The sequence below is a fragment of the Papaver somniferum genome, unplaced genomic scaffold, assembly GCF_003573695.1.
Source record: "Papaver somniferum cultivar HN1 unplaced genomic scaffold, ASM357369v1 unplaced-scaffold_99, whole genome shotgun sequence".
In the NCBI taxonomy this organism is placed as follows: domain Eukaryota; kingdom Viridiplantae; phylum Streptophyta; class Magnoliopsida; order Ranunculales; family Papaveraceae; genus Papaver; species Papaver somniferum.
Genome location: NW_020653081.1, coordinates 3,541,059 through 3,559,252, shown reverse-complemented (window position 1 = coordinate 3,559,252; position 18,194 = coordinate 3,541,059). Strand labels below are relative to the sequence as shown.

The following is an 18,194-nucleotide window of genomic DNA, read 5'->3' as shown; positions in this document are numbered from 1 at the left end:
ACTCCTCCTTTATCTATTAACCCTGATTACAATAAATATGTATTTATTAGTGAACTTATTGATTTACAGTCTAATTCTTGGAATCCTAGTCTTATGAATTCTTTGTTATGTTCTGAAGATGTGATCAAAATTTTATACTATTAGGCTAAATTCTCTGTGTGAGGATAAAACCATGTGGGCTCTTACCATGGATGGTAAATTCACTATTAAATCAGCTTATAAAGCCTATACAAATGACTTTTGTACAACTGAAGAATCTGCTTTTTGGTTTGGTCTCTACATTGTCTGCCTAAAACCAAGTTTCTTATGTGGAAGATGTTTGCCCATATACTTCCTGTTAACTTTACTATGAAAGCTTATAATAACTCTATTGATTCATGTCCTTTATGCAATAATGACTTGGAAACTGTTCTTCATCTTTTCTTCCAGTGTCCCTTGGCTTCTCATATATGGTTTGCTTTGTCTTTACAACATTTAGTTTCTTTTGATCTCCCCTGGGCTGATGATTACTTTCTTAAATGGTTTGATATAAGGTTAGGTTGGTCCCTTTCGTTGTGGGCTGGCCTAGCATTGGTGCAACAACTATGTGGTGCATTTGGAAACTGATATGTGACGTGGTCTTCGAGAAAGTTGCTATAAATCTTGATAAAGTTATTCTGAATACTAGAAGAATGATTAATACCTATATTGATCCTTCTCCTGTTTTTTTTATTCGAAAAGATGTTAAAACTCCTCTTAGTGTTGTCAGTCATGTTATATTCTTAGATGGTTCTTTTAAAAACTTTAACATGGGTGTTGGTACGATCTTATGTGATAATGCAGGAAGAATAAAGCTTTCTCGTTCGAATTTTGGAATGGTTCCACATGCAGTTAGTGCGTAGGCTACTACTCTCTTTTTGGCTATCTCCTGGGTAAAGAAGTTAAATATGTCCAAAGTTCTTTTTGTTTGTGACTGTTTCCAAGCGGTGGATTTTGTTAATGGAGTCAGTTCTTCGGTTGGGTGGATGTGCGCGATCTTCTTGAAGATTGTCGGAACTTTATTACTAGTAGTAATGTTTATAATATTGTGTATATTAGGCCTCTTAAGAATACGATAGCTGACCGGCTTGTGCGTCGGGCTAGGAAGTTCTGTATTAAATACTTTTGGGTTCCTTTTCCCTCTTTTTTGGACTCTCTGGTTAGAGATGAACCCACTTTGGATGTTTGTAATTTTCTTCTTAGTTAATTGAATAGATGTTTTTCAGCAAAAAAAAAAAAAAAAAAAAAAACTTCCCCATTTGCAGAATCATATATCAATTATTCTAAGTTGGGCTGGAAAACATTTTAAAATTTAGGTTAAGCCTGGTGTGAAAAACTGATTAATCCCTCCCAAACGAGTTTTCTGGTTCCACTGCCGACCCTTCTGTTAGCTGAACGGATAAAGCTTATCATTAAAACCTAAATCATATTAAAAGTCATCTATCTTACCATTCATGAAATGACTCCATTATGTGACCAAAAAGAAAATACTAGATTGTGAGCTTGGGCTTACTAGACTTACTATGTAGTTGACCTATAGTTTTATTTTGACGTATGTGTTTTTCTTCTTTGTTTTATGTGAACAATGTATTTGAACGATTTTTTGGACACCACTGTTTTTCGGGGGACCATGATTTTATTTTGGGTAAAGACATTAGAAGTAAATCTACGTCATCCCATATCTGATATTTATATTAATACCTAAACTACCCTCATAATTAATTTTAGGTTATGATTAGTGAAATAATTTAGTTAAAAGTAATTAGTGAGATTAAAATAAAAGATGGGTTTTTTTATTAGATGAGTAGAATTATTGAGAGAGTAAAGTTAGAGAAGATGAAGGAGAAAAACATGGAAAATAATTTTTTTTTCCATTTCACTAAGTTTGGGTATTCAAGTGATGAAAACTCATCTGATTCTTCATCTCCATCCTCTCCTAGAGTATTTGTTAATCTTCACAATGATCCGAATATGAGTTATTTCTTAGATGGTGATTCTATTCTTCCCCAAACTCAATCTGAAGATGAATATGATGGATTTTATCAACCACAACCGGAGGAAGAGTATTTCGGTGTCCAGGTATGCTCAAACTTAGATAATGTATGTTGAATTGGTCAAAAATTTCCTAAAAATGTAAAATTTTCAAGTGGATTTGGGATTTTTTTGGTAACCTTATGTGACGAACAGGTAACAGAACTCATCTGGAAGTGTAGTTCGGTTAATTTAGCTAAACACGCAAGTAACCGAACTCATCTGAAAATGTTGTTCGGTTACTTTCTCCAAACACGCAGGTTACCGAACTCTCCATTAATGAAAGTTTCTAGGATATCAGTGTTATGTTCGGTTGGTTCATAACAAATTAACAAACCGAACTTTACGTAAAAATTAAATATAACTTAGTGTACAAAGTTCGGTTGGTTCTCAACCAATTAATCGATAACTAACCGAACTTACGTATAAATAAGAATTAACTTAGTGTACAAAGTTCGGTTGTTTCGAAAACTGCATGTTGACGACCTAGCTAACCGAACGCTACATAATATAAGAGTATACTTGAAAAAGCGGGGGTCTAACAACACCACTTAATATTTCGCTTAGCAATCTGTATGAACTAACTCCGAAATACTTTCTAGAGAATCAACTAGACAGTCCGACTCAATCTAGGTAAAAGTATCTCAAGGAGTTAATATCTCTCTCTTGTTTTGATTTACTCGAGCTAATAGAAATCAGCGAGTCTTTAATCAAACACAAGGAATAACTTGGATGGTACCAAAGACCAATATCCAAAGATATATCAATGACAATCAACAACCAAAGGTTGGATTACTCTAATTTATGATCTAACGCACAACCTGTATTATTTCAATTATAAAGATAAAACAATATAATGCGGAAAACTGAAATAACACAGACACCAGAAATTTTGTTAACGAGGAAACCGCAAATGCAGAAAAACCCCGGGACCTAGTCCAAATTGAACACACACTGTATTAACCGCTACATACACTAGCCTACTCCAAGCTAACTTCGTACTGGACTGTAGTTGAACCCCAATCAGTCTCCCACTGATCCAAGGTACAGTTGTACTCCCTACGCCTCTGATCCCAGCAGGATACTGCGCACTTGATTCCCTTAGCTGATCTCACCCATAACTAAGAGTTGCTACGACCCAAAATCGCAGGCTTTAACAATAAACAAATCTGTCTCACACAGACAAGTCTATCAAAGGATCAATCTGTCTCCCACAGAAAAACCCTAAGGTTTTTCTTTCGTCTTTTGATAATAATCAAGGTGAATACGAACCAATTGATAATCCGGTCTTATATTCCCGAAGAACAGCCTAGATAAATCAATCACCTCACAACAATCTTAATTGTATGGTAGCGAAACAAGATGTTGCGGAATCACAAACAATGAGATAAAGATGTTTGTGATTACTTTTTATATCTTGCCTATCAGAGATATTAATCTCAAGACAATCAATCTGATTGTGCTCGTACGATAGAAGATGCAAGATCAGATCACACAACTACGATAAAAGTAGTATCGGTCTGGCTTCACAATCCCAATGAAGTATTTAAGTCGTTAACCTGGTTTTAGAAGAAGAAAACCAAAGGTTAAAGGAAAAACGACTCTAGCACGCAAACTAGTATCACACGTGAGGTGTGGGGATTAGTTTTCAGAGTTGCTAGATGTCCCCTTATATAGTCTTTCAAATCAGGGTTTCGCCTTGGTCACAAAGAAAACAATATCCACCGTTAGATGAAAACCTGATTTAGATTCAAGCTAATATTTCTCAACCGTTAGATCGAAAACTTAGCTTGTTATACACAAATGAAATGTACGTTACTAGGTTTATTAACCGTACCCAAACGTGTACATTGTTGGTTCAACAATAATTAACCAAAAGGTTAGCCATATGAGCATTTCATACCAACCATATTCTTATTCACCATAACTAGTTCAAGTGACTCAAATGAACTAGTTAGATAGTTGTTCAATTGCAAGGAAATCTTATGTACTACACAAGGCACAATTGAAGCAAAGATAATTTGATTCACTTTTATCGGTTCATGAACTTTATAGCCACGGTTTGAAATTTTCATTCCTGAGTCTTTATAAGTTTAAGTTTAGAAATCATCTTCAGATATATAACTTTCTTAAGTTCGCACACTAGGTTCGCGGACTTAAGCAACCGGGCAGAGTTTACAAACTCTAGCAGAAAATCTCGGCAAAGACTTTCCGCCGGTTCGCGGACTGGGTTCGCGGACTAGTACTCACGTAACAAGTTTGTCAACTCCAGCAGAATTTCTCGGGATGAAAAGTTCGGCATTTCACGGACTTGGCAACAAGCCATTATTCCGGTTTCTCTTGATCAACAAAGTTCGCAAACTTTGGTTCAAGGAATAGTACTTATGCACATATGTGTTTCCACAACAATACTTATGTCCATCATTGGTTATGTAATCTAAACTCTCATTCCAACCATTGAAACATTCTTAGAGGACGTTATATAGTTGTTACACCATTTCTCGTCAAAGCAATTTTCAAAGTGATTGAAACATATCATGACTTTCGTCACTAGGTAAAGATAAACATGGTCGAAGCGAAACGCTTACCAACACATATTTCGAGATATAGATAGGTGAGGTATACTCGGATCGAAATACCAAATGTGTATAATCTAAGTCTATATATAGCATACGACTTTTTGTCTCAATAAGTAGGAGATAGAGTAGATAGACTTTTGAGTGACAGATAAGTTCAAGTCTTCACATACCTTTTTGTCGGGAAGTTAAACCGGTTCCTTGAGTAGTTCTTCTTCTTGTATGATGAATCGCCATGAAGTCCTTGAGCTCAACTACACTTTCTATCCTAGTCCGAGACTTAGCTATAGTAGACTAGAAATCAAGACTTATAGTTTAGATCACTAACATTGACAAACATGCTTGAGATAGAAACGCATGCGAGTTTGACCGAGCAATGCTCTAACAATCTCCCTCTTTGTCAATTTTAGTGACAAAACTATCAATACATATGGAATACAAAAAAGATAGAGAAACTTTAGTATCTCCTATTCAACATGTATAATCTTCAACATTCCTTGAAATCTTCGTCACTTCCAAGTACTCCAATCCCAAAGGTTGTAAGTTTAGCATCACCGTTGTTGAAGATACGTAGTTATAACAATGAGAAAGCATCGGTCTCGGTCATTGTTATACAGTGTCATAGTATTATTACACAGTGTCAAAGTCCAATTGTATCACAACTTCAACAATAATACTATGGTGATATGTATCACTCCCCCTTAGTCAATACTCCATCTCACATGGAAACCACTCCTCCTTACACAATGATCCGAAAACCATATGTATTTGTAGTGTGAACTACATATTAATTCTCCCCCTTTTTGTCAATAAAATTGGCAAAGGTACAAGAACGGGATCATAATGAAATTTCCATAAGAGACATTTCATGACTAAAAGAAAAAATACATACCATCTAATTTAGATGCAATCATATATCCAAAGCTAATAATATTCATCAAGGAGTTTAAAAGATACAATATAACCACTTTAAAATTCCACAGCTGCACATCCCTCAAGATATGACCATTAAGCACAAGTTCAAAAGAACTCTCCCCCATTTGATGTCATTCCCAAGGGAACAACAAGAGCGACCTTAATTTCAAAAGAAAAGAAGGATTTTTATTGGACACTAAAAACCATGAGAATGATTTTCTATATCCAAAATCTCAATCAAATTAATCACAAGTAAACCCATGATTAATTTAATCGGAATACGCAATCAAATTAAACACAAAAGTGATCAACTTAATTGATTATGCTCGACATAAGAGAACTTACAGAGCATACGACTAACATACCCATCAAAAAATGAATAGTATAGTCGTTCATATACTCAACATAAGAGGAATCTTACGGAGTATGAAAATACTCAACTAGATTAATTACAAGAGAACCCATAATTAATCTAATTGGAATAAACAATCAAACTAATTACAAAAGTAATCAATTTAATTGTCATTTGTTTTGCTCGACATAAAAAGACTTATGGGGCAATGACTAAATAACCAAATAAGATGATTAATTTAGTTCAAGAATGCTCAACATAAAGTACCTTACGGAACAACCAACAAAGCTAATAAAAAATAATCAACTTGGTTGTATCGTGCTCAACATAAGACACATTACGGAGCCTCACAGTATTACATAAAATATGGATCAGTGAAGATCAATATTGTGGAATGCACAAGGATTCATTCTATCTTCCATCACTATTTGCATAACGATTTTTAATAGACATAATCCTTGAACACAAAAGATTTTAACCTATCTTCCATCAAAGAATTGAAAATATAGGCTTAACTTTTGTATATGTCAAAAGTCTATTCATCCTTAAATCAATACATGAATACTAATCACGAACGACTTTACTTTTGACAAAATATGGGACAACATAGTTCACGGACGTAAACACCAATATCCCATAAAAAATAGAAATATAACAAATCATAAAGATTAAATACTGCAAACCATCATCCTCCAAATATTTTTAGAATTTAATATCAATAAACCTAAAAAAAAAACAAGAAGATGAAACATAATAGCTATGTGTAGTCATAATCATTGCTATTCAAAGCACTAGTTATTCTTCCAACTAAACCAAAAAGAAGACATACTAGGAAACAAAAATAAAACAAGTTAAAGAAAAACATAATCCAGTGCTTTCCCAAACACGAACTAAGATCATATGGAACGGTTCAGAATCTTCACGGGACAAGGGGTCTTTGAGCTTGTGATCAACAACATTCATTGCAACATCGGAGAGGTGATTCTCTTCGCGAAGATCATGGATGTAAGACTTTATGAGACTAAGGTCAACAGTAACCTTTTCCAACTCAGTTTTCAACGCATCAAGATCTTTCAGAGTAGCAATGAACTCATGTTTTGCTTCCCCAGAGTACTTAAGAAAGTCATGAACAACTTCTGCAGAAATCATATCATCCTTTTCAGCATCCTCATGAACATAGGCAAAATAACATGAAGCATTCAGATGATTATCATCTACAAGGGTTCTCTTCTTCTTGGACTCAACAAAAACACCTTTGTTAAGGAATCCTCTTGCAAATCCACCATAGAAAGATGAAGAATAAGACATTCTTGACATCCCAGAAACCATCCTAGAGTATGCGTACGTGACTTTTGCAACTCAATAGGTAAGTATATAAGGGTTTCCTGAGGAAGGGATTTTAGGGTTTAAACAGTTGACTTGTGCCAGAACATGGATAACCGTTCGAGTGCAACATTACCCAGAAAGAAAGGCCCATAAACAAGACTTTTGCTACAAAAACTAGGTTTGAAAAACTCCATAGCACAGAGAAGCACTTTTGAGAATAATTGTAGCAAGAAAAAAGATTCAAAAGAAGACTTCCTAATGACAATTTACAAACAATACTTTAAGCACAGTGAGTCGGCAAACAAAAAGCTTAGCTATGGACGATAAGAAGATAGCTCAACTTAACAGACTCAAATGCCAAAAGTATACCTGAATATTAACACATCTTACTCAACAGGGTTTTTATGAGTAAGCTCTTCAACCCTTGTGATTAATTAGCACAAGTATGAGCCACAAGCTGATCAAGAGATTTGTGTTTATGGTCAAGTCTTTTTTTCCTCCTGAATATAGAGAGGGATTCCCTTTTATGTGAGAAATTATCATAAACTTACTGTCATCAAAATACGAGACATAGTTTGAGTTCTTACCATAAGAATTTTGGTTTGAGGAGAAGGACAACCTGTTGAAGAATTATTTATACCGTTCAATTATGTTTTTCAGATTATCTCTCATTTCATCAATTTTTCTTCTTTCTTCTGAACATCCTTTCCCAACAGGAGTAGCGTTATTTCCAGAGACAACGACACAATCTTCCTTTAGACGATGTTTATTAAGACGTCTGTTTTGTACTTGTGTGTTTGAGGAACTCATTGAACTGACTTTCCTGGTAACATACACAAGGTAGGTACGAAAACCAATTGGTTTAGTCATACGAATGTCAGTTACACCGTTAAGAATTAAATCTAAGGTGTGTTGAAGTTGAACCAAGGAGTTTTTCTTCAACCTAGAGGTTCCCTTTCGTTTAACAGAACTATTTGTCTCACAGACAAGACATACTTTCTGATCATCAGAATGATTAGATAGTACGATGTTAATATCATTGTTAGAAGATTTCTTCCCTCGATTTGATGTGCAACATCCTTGAGTGTTGGTGACTTCAGGAACGTCCGTTTTTACTTATGAGCATGAATCATCTTTAGATGTGTCAGAAGTACTTGGCATATTAGATTGCTTTGAGCATCCTTGAATAGAGAACTTACTCAAGCGATGGTCAATTTCCAAGGCATCTCTTCTGAGGCTAGCTTCAAGAGACTTACACGAAGAATGAGCTTCAGAACTACCTTTGGGTTTGCAATCTCTTATTACACCAAGTATAACATTGACATGGTGCTTCAACCGATTGAATCTATCAGCTTGGATTCTAACAAGAATTAGAATCAATTCACTCTCTTCAGCTGAATCCCATTCATTAATAGAGAAGCTCTCCTTTGAAGGGTAATCGGGATCACACATGTCAGTGTTTGTCTGTCTCGTCAGTACAAAAGATTCATCTATATTCGAGATTGAGGAACCTTTCTCTTTAGAGTTAGACGAGATAGAACTTTTATTTCTGGTGACGCGTTTATAAGAGATAGTACTCTTATCCATAGATTAAGATCGCTACAAACACCGACTTTTGAGGTCTTGAACGTGTTTGCCTGCTCTGATACCAATTGAAAAAGCGGTGGTCTAACAACACCGCCCAATATTTCTCTTACAATATGTATGGACTAACTCCGAAATACTTTCTAGAGAATCAACTAGACAGTCAGACTCAATATAGGTAAAAGTATCTCAAGGAGTTAATATCTCTCTCTTGTTTTGATTTACTCGAGCTAATAGAAATCAGCGAGTCTTTAATCAAACACAAGGAATAACTTGGATGGTACCAAAGACCAATATCCAAGGATCAATTAATAACAATCAACAACCAAAGGTTGGATTACTCTAATTGATGATCTAACGCACAACCTGTATTATTTCAATTATAAAGATAAAACAATATAATGCGGAAAACTGAAATAACACAGACACCAGAAATTTTGTTAACGAGGAAACCGCAAATGCAGAAAACCCCCGGGACCTAGTCCAAATTGAACACACACTGTATTAAGCCGCTACATACACTAGCCTACTCCAAGATAACTTCGTACTGGACTGTAGTTGAACCCCAATAAGTCTCCCACTGATCCAAGGTACAGTTGTACTCCTACGCCTATGATCCCAGGAGGATACTGCGCACTTGATTCCCTTAGCTGATCTCACACACAACTAAGAGTTGCTACGACCCAAAATCGCAGGCTTTAACAATAAACAAACATATCTCACACAGACAAGTCTATCAAAGGATCAATCTGTCTCCCACAAAAAAAACCTAAAGTTTTTGTTCCGTCTTTTGATAATAATCAAGGTGAACACGAACCAGTTGATAATACGGTTTTATATTCCCGAAGAACAGCCTATATAAATCAATCACCTCACAACAATCTTAACCGTATGGTAGCGAAACAAGATGTTGCGGAATCACAAACAATGAGACGAAGATGTTTGTGACTACTTTTTATATCTTACCTATCAGAGATATTAATCTCAAGCCAATCAATCTGATTGTACTCGTACGATAGTACATGCAAGATCAGATCACACAACTACGATAAAAGTAGTATCGTTCTGGCTTCACAATTCCAATGAAATCTTTAAGTCGTTAACCTGGTTTTAGAAAAAGAAAACCAAAGGTTAAAAGAGAAACGACTCTAGCATGCAAACTAGTATCACATGTGAGGTGTGGGGATTAGTTTTGCAGAGTTGCTATATGTCCCCTTATATAGTCTTTCAAATCAGGGTTTCGCCTTGGTCACAAAGCAAACAATATCCACCGTTAGATGAAAACCTGATTTAGATTCAAGTTAATATTTCTCAACCGTTAGATCGAAAACTTAGCTTTTTATACACAAATGAAATGTACGTTTCTAGGTTTTTTAACCGTACCCAAACGTGTACATTGTTGGTACAACAATAGTTAACCAAAAGGTTAGCCATATGAGCATTTCATACCAACCATATTCTTCTTCACCATAACTAGTTCAAGTGACTCAAATAAACTAGTTAGAGAGTTGTTCAATTGCAAGGAAATATTATGTACTACACAAGACACAATTGAAGGAAAGATGATTTGATTCACTTGAATCGGTTCATGAACTTTTATAGCCACGGTTTGCAAACTGCATTCCTTAGTCTTTTTAAGTTTAAGTTTAAAAATCATCTTCAGATATATAACCTTCTTAAGTTCGCACACTAGGTTCGCGGACTTAAGCAACCGAGCAGAGTTTACAAACTCCAGCAGAAAATCTCGGCAAAGACTTTCCGCCGGTTCGCGGACTGGTACTCAAGTAAAAAGTTTGTCAACTCCAACAAAATTTCTCTGGATGAGAAGTTCGGCAGTTCGCGGACTGAGTTCACGGACTTGGCAACAAGCCATTCTTCCGGTTTCTCTTGATCAACAAAGTTCGCAAACTTTGGTTCAAGGAATAAGACTTATGCACATATGTGTTTCCACAACAATACTTGTGTCCATCATTGGTTATGTAGTCTAAACTCACATTCCAACCATTGAAACATTCTTAGATGATGTTATATAGTTGTTACACCATTTCTCGTCAAAGAAATTTTCAAAGTGATTGAAACATATCATGACTTTCGTCACTAGGTAAAGATAAACATGGTCGAAGCGAAACGCTTACCAACACATATTTCGAGATATAGATAGGCGAGGTATACTCGGATCGAAATACCAAATGTGTATAATTTAAGTCTATATATAGCATACGACTTTTTGTCTCAAGAAGTAGGAGATAGAGTAGATAGACTTTTGAGTGACAGATAAGTTCAAGTCTTCACATACCTTTTTGTCGAAAAGTTCCACCGGTTCCTTGAGTAGTTCTTCTTCTTGTATGATGAATCGCCATGAAGCACTTGAGCTCAACTACACTTTCTATCCTAGTACGAGACTTAGATATAGTAGACTAGAAATCAAGACTTACAGTTTTGATCACTAATATTGACAAACATGCTTGAGATAGAAACGCATGCGAATTCAACCGAGCAATGCTCTAACAATACTAAGTGTATTAACTTCGGTTGTTTCGCAAACTCGAAACAACAACATAAACAACCGAACTTAACAAAAAAAAATGAAGTTCCAGGATTCTATTCGGTTACCTAGATAAAATAGGAAGTAACCGAAATTTTTATTTGTTATTTGTTCGGTTACATGTCAACTTTGCTTTATGAACCGAATCTCTAGTTCGGTTATTGCGATAAAATTTACAAGTAACCGAACTCTAATGTAATTCCAATTGATGTTGTTACATTTCTTATATATGGAATGCCAACCTATACCAATGGATGATCAATCTTCTCCGGTTAATATGTTGTTCGAAGATACATCTCATCACTATGCTAATGAGTTGGTATTTGAATTACCTATTGATGCGAAGAATTGGTCTAGAGAACATGCTAAGAGAGTCAAGTGCATCTTGGTTTTGAATGGAAAAGAAAGCCAAACTCGTTTTGAAATGGTTTGTGAGAGAAGTGGAGATCCCGATGTTAGTCACAAGAGGAAGGGTTATGAGTATAAAGGAAAGACGACGAGGAAGAACACAACATGCTCAAAGAAAATTAAATGTCCGTTCAAGCTAGTATTTAGCAAGAGAAAATTAACGAAGAAATGGTTTCTAGCTATGGATAAGGTGGTAGGTCGTCATAACCACCCTCGTCTGGAAGATCTTGAAGGACATGCAATGGCCCAAGGCTCACTCCTCAATAAATGGAAAAAGTTGCTAAGTATAGGAAAATGTATTCCACCTTCTGTAATGCTTCGCTTATTAAAGGAAGATAACCCGGATAACGTATCATCTTTGTCCACCATTTACAATGCAATTGAGACAATTAAAAGGAATGAATGGAAGGATAGACAAGTAATGCAACAATTTTTTTTTTGGCTCAAGAGAAAGGATACGCGGTTCAAAATAAGGTAGGTCCGGAAGAAGAAATAACTAATCTCTTCACTGCTCATCCGAAGAGTGTTCAATTGGCTCAATCCTTCCATGAAGTTCTTATAATGGATTGCACTTCCAAGACAAAAAAATACGAGATGCCATTGTTGTACATTGTTGGTCATACGTCGACCAAGTCACCGTTTACCGTTGCTTTTTGTTTTCTAAAGGACGAGAAAGAACCAAGTTACACTTGGGAGCTACAACAAGTGAAGGAGATCTACCGAGATGATGATATCCCCGGGGTTATCGTGACGGACAATGAGGTAGCATTGATGAACGCAATAGAGAAATTCTTCCCATTGGCACATAATATGCTTTGTACATTTCATATATGGTGCAATATGATGAATAGGTGCAAGCCTCAACTTTGTCTACCTAAGAGGATAGGATTGGAAGAGATTAGTAAGCTATCGAAGATAAACAAGCGGATGAAAAAGAGGTATTCGATAAAAAATACACCATTAATCATGCTAAATAGGTTGCCTTCTCCGGGGAATGGGAGGCATTGACTTGGTCTCTCACCGAAGAAGAGTATTATCTAAATCTTGCAGAATTTACCGAACATTGATCTAGCTCCGAATATCCCGAGGATATTATAACGTGTGTGGTGGAGAAATGGTTGGAACCGCACAAAAAGTGCTTCGTTTATACTTTTACCAACCACCATAAACACTTTGGGAACCAAGCGACAAGTTTGGTAGAATCGGCTCACCACCGGTTGAAGAAAAATCTCTTTGGATGTGTCAATAATTTTGTGGTTGTGTTTAATGCAATGGAGAGTTACTTCAACCGCGATATTGAGAGAATTAAAGAGAAGTTTCAAAAAAGCCGCATCATGGAGTACAAAAAGATAGGATTGTAGACAAATGTGGTAACATCAAGAAAATGGAGGACCTTCAGTTTTTCAAGGTACTACACTATAATGTTTCACATTCTTGCATTAAGATTTTAATGGTTGAGGTGAATTTGATCGACATATCGGGAACCAAGAAGGACGAGGTGTGTGTTTGCAACACGATGGAGTCTATGGGACTCCCTTGTCGCCACATGATAGCTAAGTATGAACATGGCATAATCCCTTTAAGCGATATAGATCCACATTGGCAACAATTAAGTTTTGTCCCTCCTCCAAAGGGCGATGTCGGAGAAGAGTTTGGTGACAATGAAATGGGTAGAATCGTTATCGAGATGTAACGGAACAAGAACAAACTCGAAAGGAAAATATTTTGGGATGACATGCGGCCAATCATTTATCCACACACTTCGGAGAATGTGCAAGAACCGAATAAAGGCAAGGACAAAGGTAGGCAAAAAACCAAAGAAAAAAAAAACAAGTTAGAGAATATGCAAAGGTGTTAGCTAAGAGGAAAAGTGAAATGACCCCTTTTACTAGGGATCCTTCGGGGCATGAGCATACCGCGGAGAAGTACCAAGAAGATTCTAAGAAAAGGGCTATGAATATTATTGAAAATGGCGAGACAAGTGATATGAAGAAGAAAGGACCAATGTTGCACTCTCAACCTACTCCGTCGGAACCGAGCCAACCAACTCAACGAGACGTGAAGCTAAAGGCTCCAGTTAATGATACACCATCTTGATAAAAGGTTCTTGGAAGATCTACCTCCTTACATTAGAGATTACGTCATATCCACCTATGACGTCCCTCGGGATGGTAATTGCGGTTTCCATGTTGTCGTACAACAACTAGGGACTTTCACTCACGGTGCCAAGTTATATAATGATAATCAAATCATTTATGTCCGTCAAAGGTTGTTGATGAAGCTAAGGGAGAAATCGTAATTTTACAAGATAATGTTGGCCGATGGGGATGCTAGTCTCAATATGCAATTTGTTAGGTATCAAATCCGTCTCCACGCGGCCAATCCAATCACAATGGATCATTCGATGGGCATGCCGATATGTGGGCACTTAATCGCCGACACATTCAATTGCGTGGTTCACTATTTCTCAAAAGGTGCTAGTTTCACATACACTCCGAAAACAACCATATGTGTCGAGCAACTTAGACGTAGAAGAGTGGTGATTGCGTTGATTGAAAAAAACCATTTTATCGGTCTCCGGTTACAAGAAAATTGTCCATTACCTCCGATATGCGGTCACTCTTATTGGAATGTATTTAACCCCGACACAATGTTGGGTTGGTGCATTATGTATGAACATAAAATGGAGATGTAGAAAGCTTTGCAGGAATCAGACAACATTCACGAAGGAACAATTTCACTTGAGGATGATTAAATGTACCATTAGTTAGACTAAGTATGCTTTGAACATGAATGTAAGAATGAAAGATTGTGTTTTTTGGAATTTGGTCTTATTTTTGGGTTATTTGGTCATATTTTTGTTTTTTTGGAATGCATCTTATATAAGTACGGTTAAGAAATGAAATTACAGAACATCTTCGAACTATTACATGACATAAGTTCGGTTAGGAAATGAAATTACAGGACATTGCCGAAATAAAATTACATAACACTTAATACCCCATACGCGCTATGAATTTTTTTTTAAGGATGCGGAAATGATCTTCATATTTGAAATCCTTTCTTTTCCATCGTCGCCATTAATTTTTTGATGTTAAAACGATTTCCTCGTATGTTTTACCCCGAAGTCGATTCCTCATTACAATCCGAAATAAAGACAAAAATTCCACAACTCTTTCTCTAATCTTTTCAAATCGAATGAACAAAGCCATTTGGTCAAGGTTATGAGGGATACCTGTGTCGGAGCAGAATTTCTCATGAATTTTCCCCCAAAAAATATCATTCATAATACCATTCACTCTTCGTTCATCACCCCTCTTTGGATAGCATAGTACGTAGTTTCTACAAAGAGAATGATCTTCTTCTAGAGTAAATTTTTGACTAGGAACTGCCATTTTTATGAAATTTTGAAACAAATGGTAACCATGAGACACATATATATATATCATTGAGGTGTATAACATATATAAATATAGCCGTTCCTTGAGTCAGATCAAGTACATTGTTGTCTCAGAGCTAAAGTTCGGTTAGATTCAAAATTTGAGGTATAACCGGTTTGATCACAATATTTCAGGCGTAACTGAACTCATAGTTCGGTTTGATCGAAATATTTGAGGTATAACCGAACTCAACACTCAAAAAAACTCAGAAGTTCCAGTGTTGGGTTCGGTTACCTGGTAAATTTCTGCAGGTAACCGAACAAAACATTGGTTAGGACAATGTTTTTAACCCCATAGTTCGGTAACATACCATTTTTTTGCAGGAAACCGAACAAATAAGTTCTGTAACCTGCCAATTTTTACCAGGTAACCGAACCCAACACTGGAACTTCTGAGTGTGGAGTTCGGTTATACCTCAAATATTGCGATCAACAGTTAGGTTACACCTGAAATATTGCGATCAAACCGAACTCAGAGTTCGGTTGTACCTGAAATATAGCCATCAAACCGAACTATCTTATTGAATCTAAAAAATGTAATGAAAAACATGATTTGAACATCAAGAACATAAGGATACCATAACTAATTGTTTTAAGTCTTCCAAACATAAGAAAATAAACTACCAAAGACACAATTTAAAAGTCTTCCAAACATAAGAAAACAAACCACCAAATCCGCAATAAAAAAGTCTTCCAAACTAATTGTTGCAATCACTCATTTACGACGACCATTACGAGAAACTTTTCTACTCTTGCGTTTAGGAGCTTTTGCATTTTTTTCGTCACTATGAGTGTCCTCTCCACTGCTTTGTTGTTGAACCATTCGACTCGAACCCTTCTTGGCAACTCATTTTCACCGACATTGGATCAACATTGTTGGGTGAAAAAACCATAGTCATTTGGTTGTAGAGGTTAGTTTGTTCTCGAGTGTCCATGGGGTCTCCAGTCCGAATCTTTGCCATCAATTTCTTCATCAATTTAGCACCTGACTTAACCTTTTTGCAATCAAAAGCATAAATAAATGACTATTTATTTTTCAATATTTCATAACATTTTGAAAAGAAGAAAAAAGAGTAAATCTCTTACCGCCGCATTCCATAAGACCAAGGCCTCATCACCACAGGTAGACGTATTCTTCATAATATTCTGAGCTTGTTTCTCCACTTCCTTCGCTTTCTCTTTCTCAGCACGGGCTTGTTGGACTTTGTTTATCACACGAGGATGAGAAAAATTTTCATACCATTGAATGTATCCTGGGTCAGCAGCATTTGGCTCATCATACGAATCTGGAAGTCTTCATTTGGAATAATATAATCCGCAATGTTCTTAGATCCCTGCTTCATCACCTTGAAGTTAAACTTTTCCGCTTCTGGGACAGTTTGGACGCAAGAAAATTATCTCAATACTCTTCGAGGATTATACATTGTACAACCGCCAGGATAAAACAACGGTCCATTGTTACCCGCGACAAGTGAGAAATCAATAACATCAACATCTTCCTCTTCTTCATCTTCATTAAGGGTGTATGGATGAAAAACTACATCTTCAACCGTTAAATCATACAATTTTACCTTCTGTTCCTTATTCTTGTCCTGTGAGTTCAAAAATTCATATTTACCAGCTGTAGGCTTCCCATAAGGCCAAGGATTGTGAGCATGAGAAAATTTCAGTTTAGGAAAGTGGTCGTACACCCAAACCTATGGGAAGAACCCACATATGATACATTCGCAGTATGATTAGTAACAATACACATTCATTCACTTATCAAAAACAAAGTTCAATTTGTTCGGAATAAGAAGTTTCAAACACACAAAGGATAATTCAACGGCGTACCTGGACAAGGGTGTATAACCCTCCAAAGAAAACACTCCTAAGAATCGAAGCTTTTCTGAGCTTTGCTTGAATGAATGAAAGAACCGCAATGCCCCAACCTTAGTTGTTCACCTCATCAAGGGGGTCCAATAGCTGGAGGTAATGGGCATTTACCACGTGACCTGAAGTGTCTGGGAAGAAAATGGTTCCTAGTTGATATAACAAATAAGCAGTCACATGGTGCTTAATCTTCTCCTCGGTCATCACCAAATTTCCTTCAAGAACCAACTTGCTCGTCCCACTAAACTCATCAAACAAGGTTGTCATCTTAATCTTTTTCAACGTCTTCTTGGATGTGCGGTCTTTGTTAAACGGATTATGCTCATCACCTTCGTCAGGCTCTTTTGCACTTCTTCTAAACTCACATTCTTCCTTGTCAGAGATCTATCCTAGAAACTTTTCGACCAACTTTCCAATACGTTCATAACTCATTGAGTGATCATAGCCTTCTCGAACACTTGTTCCCGTAATTGGTAGGTCAGATTCTAAAACAATCATCTGGAGTTATTTCCATATCGCCAAACAGTAGATGAAAGGTATCCGTCTCTGGATAAGCCCTCTCGGCAAATGCAGTAACAATGACAACATCAAATTTTTGGTGCGCGTGTTGTATCGCGTTCCAAAGTACACAATCATATACCGCCAACCGGACCTCATCACACTCATTTTCTATATTCCATATCTTATTCTTTTGACGTTTTAAAACACGGACAACATTATTATGGTCCTACAATAACAACATCCTATCTTATATACTAATATATATAGAAAAATATATGTCATAATATAATAAAATCATTGAGAAATCTTCATGGTTAAGATTTAATACCTTTGTCGAATAGATCTTAGCAGCCCACGAGTTTTTGTAGCCAAACAAGACCTCCCCTCCATCTCTTGGAGTACCATAAGTTGGGTTCTTGGTGGCAAACACAAATCGTCATCAGGAATGTATGCATATCTAGCACAAGGTTTTTTAGCCGCCTTGCTAGGTTTTTTCTTGACTTCTTCCTGTTCAACTTCCTCTTCATCCGATTCGTCCTCTGCTTCTTCATCTTCATTGTCTCCATCCTTATCTACATCTTCCTCATCTTCTTCATTGTCATCCCCATCATCCTCATTTCCACCCAT

General features: G+C 36.5%; 1 protein-coding gene across 1 annotated transcript; it reads right to left on the bottom strand.

The window, feature by feature from the left end:
• Positions 1 to 15,979: 15,979 nt before the first annotated feature.
• LOC113346236 lies at positions 15,980 to 18,194 on the bottom strand. The gene is made up of 6 exons (XM_026589797.1): positions 17,970 to 18,194; positions 17,707 to 17,793; positions 17,181 to 17,450; positions 16,617 to 16,786; positions 16,281 to 16,488; positions 15,980 to 16,189 (listed from the first exon to the last, which is right to left on the bottom strand). Exons 1-6 carry the CDS (start codon positions 18,192 to 18,194, stop codon positions 15,980 to 15,982), a joined length of 1,170 nt encoding a protein of 389 aa, XP_026445582.1.